Source organism: Azolla caroliniana, unplaced genomic scaffold, assembly GCF_043228905.1.
Source record: "Azolla caroliniana isolate FFs.n. ecotype wild unplaced genomic scaffold, voAzoCaro1.0.p SCAF_11, whole genome shotgun sequence".
Classification (NCBI taxonomy): domain Eukaryota; kingdom Viridiplantae; phylum Streptophyta; class Polypodiopsida; order Salviniales; family Salviniaceae; genus Azolla; species Azolla caroliniana.
In genome coordinates, this window is record NW_028230446.1 from 17,088,222 (window position 1) to 17,091,110 (window position 2,889).

Below are 2,889 nucleotides of genomic sequence, written 5' to 3' on the forward strand. Positions count from 1 at the left end.
GAGTACGCGGATGTGAATTTACGAAGGCAAGAGCTTCACCATGTATTGTATTAGCTAGAACTTGAAGAAACATATACATGACTAAGAAAGAAAATCCGTAGGTCCATAACTTCGAAGTTGAAGAGAAAACATTGTACTCTTGCTGCTTCTTTAAACATTCAAATTATGGATTTTTTTGAACATTTCAGCTTTGAAATTGCAGCACAATCTTGCATATGCAAAAGGTTGGTTATCCGTTATTATTCCAAATTCGATCGTTTACCAAAATATTGAAGCCTTAACTTTTAGCTTTCAAAAATTTAAGAAGATGTTGCCAACATGCTTAGTTATAGCACTAATACTTGCAATTTAGTTTGGATTTAGCTAAAATTCTTATATTTCTAGTTCCTTGCTACCTTTGTTTTTTTTTTGTTTGAATTTCTTTTAAAATTAACTACAGATCTACTCACACTCATCTAGTTGGAATTTTTTCAAATTAATGTCAATGGGGTGGGATTCCACATTGGTGGAGACAATGGAATTGGAATTTATGTTCCAATGATAACATTAAACAAAGTTGTATTTATGTGTTGGTTAGCTCTAGGATGTATCTGTCAAATCGCTAGTGTCAATACTTTCAATGATTTCCCCAAAGCTTTATAATTCTTTTAAGGATTTATTAGGGTATTTGCCAAGAATAAGTAAACAGTCTTTACATATTTGAGAAACTATCCTAGCATTTGCATACATTTCGTGATTCATAGCATAATTTCTCCAAATAACTTGAACTTTGAACGTTGCAAGTTCTCCTTAGATCTAGATTGACTACATAAGTTCTTCGTTGAGTTTTGACGGAAATGCTACCTTTAGTTTGATTCTTCGCCCATATTGATCGTGCAATCTCTTTGGACGCGAAACCCTCAAGATAAAAAAAATCCCATGCATTATGAGTCATATGAATTTGGAAGACAAACAAAAAAAAATCCCTAGATCCTAATCTTTATAGAAGTGTTGAGGTAGTATTATTTATGAAATTGATAGAACATACTCACTAGTATGCATTGAGTGTGGCTTCATTGCTTGAAGGTGCGACTCTACAAAAAGGAAAGGGGAAGATTTTAGTTAGAAAAGCAACTAAAGAAATGATGAGGGGGTATGACATGGAGTTTTCCAAGATTGGGAGACCAAAGTTGGCCGAATGTGACATTCATCGTTAATGTTGGTACGATAACCAACACCCAATTAAGACAATAATATTTAACATCATGGCACATGGCAAAGCCCAATGGTCCATGGATGGTTGTACAAGGAGTGCAGAAGAACTTGGTTTCACATAAGGTCTCTTCCGGCCACAAGTCAAGAAGGACGAAGGGTTGTGGGTGTCCCATGAGCATGGGGGCATGAGAGAGAGAGAGAGAGTGAGAGAAGAGTGTGTGAGTGAGTGAGTGAAAGAGAGATTAACTACTTCTAAGACCAACATTGGGCCATGAGGCAAATGATTACAAACCCCGTCTTCTAGGACCAACATTGGGCCATGCGGGCAAAATGATTACAAGCAAAACACTGTCTACTAAGACCGAAATTGGGCCATGAGACAAAGACAAAAAAAAGGATTGCAATACGTGTCTCGAAGTCGAAGATCAAAATCGGGCCATGAGGCAAAGACAAGAATGATTCGGATAATAATAACGTGGAGAAGTGTAGCCAATGTATGGAAAATAATACATATTATGAGAGAGAGGGAGGGGTGACCTTGATGTAGGTGGCGACGGCGGCGGAGTTGTGATGGGTGTAGAGTGCGGACTGCGTGGCGCGGAGGGCGACGTGGGGGTCGGCCGACGGCCGGGGCTTGCGGCGCACGTAGTCCTCCGAGGCCGCGGCCGCGGAGCGCGCCACGGTGTCCGTCATGGCGCGCGCCGACCGCGATATGTTGACAAGCTTCTGGAACTCCGTCTCCCCAACGCGGGCCGACGCCGCGCAGTACGCCTCCACAGCCCTCTGCGCCGCCCTCGCCGCCGCCATCTCCGCCGCCTCCGCCGCCTCCGCCGCCGCGAACGAACGCTCCGCCGCCAACGCCAGGCCGTCCACGGAAGCCGTCAAGCTCTGCGACGCGAACCGATCGTCGCCTTCCTCCACCTCCGCCAGCAGGCGCCTGGACAGGGTCGACGACATCGCCGGCCCGCCTCCAACCCTAACCTTCTTCCTGTTCCTGTTCCTGTTCTCCATCGCCGCCTTCCTCTTCTCTGTTTCAGCGCGCGCACACGCAGGCGTCTGATCTGTGTGTGCCTTGCTTTTCTGTTTTCTCTGTGTGTGTATGGGGGGGGGGGTGGCTACAGACTATCTGAGTTGGGGCTGGCTGGATCGACGCGCTCCTTCCTTTTAGTCTCTCAGTAACTCATATTCCATTAACACACATTGTTTGTTTGTTTGTTTGTTTGTTAATTGCCTATATAACTCTAAAGTATGTGTGTATGTATGTTCATGGTGTACCACAATGTGTATGTGGATAGATACATAGTACGTAAGAAATCCGTGTTTGTCTAGCATAACATTCGTTTTCCTACGTTAGAAAACCGAATGCGAATGTTATTCAAACATTCTTGTGTGTAGTCTCTCCAAATGATCCCCGACACGAGGATTGGTATGTAGCTCCGGGGTGTCGATCACCGACCAACGAGGATGAGAACCGGTATAAGCGTAGAATGGGGAGACTCGAGTCGAGGAGTGAACAACATTATTATACGCAAACTCCGCAAAGTGGAGAATCTCGGCCCAATCATCCTGTTGATAACTGAGGAAACACCGGAGATATTGCTCCAACGTTTGGTTTGTTCGTTCCGCCTGCCCATCGGTCTGAGGATGGTAGCCGAAGGAGAAGTTGCAAGAGACCTTGAGCATCTTGAAGAGATG

General features: G+C 44.7%; 1 protein-coding gene across 1 annotated transcript; it reads right to left on the reverse strand.

Moving 5' to 3' along the window:
• Positions 1 to 964: 964 nt before the first annotated feature.
• On the reverse strand, positions 965 to 2,205 carry LOC147858141 (uncharacterized). The gene is made up of 2 exons (XM_087327584.1): positions 1,732 to 2,205; positions 965 to 1,073 (listed from the first exon to the last, which is right to left on the reverse strand). Exons 1-2 carry the CDS (start codon positions 2,203 to 2,205, stop codon positions 1,053 to 1,055), a joined length of 495 nt encoding a protein of 164 aa, XP_087183710.1. The 3' UTR covers positions 965 to 1,052.
• Positions 2,206 to 2,889: the final 684 nt, after the last annotated feature.

What these genes read in the sequence shown, in the direction of transcription:
- LOC147858141 (XM_087327584.1), bottom strand. Translation starts at nt 2,205, where the DNA reads ATGGAGAACAGGAACAGGAACAGGAAGAAGGTTAGGGTTGGAGGCGGG. An exon ending in CCGTCGCCACCTACATCAAG is followed by an intron (nt 1,074 to 1,731) that starts GTCACCCCTCCC and finishes TCCTTTTTGTAG; the next exon opens with AGTCGCACCTTCAAGCAATG.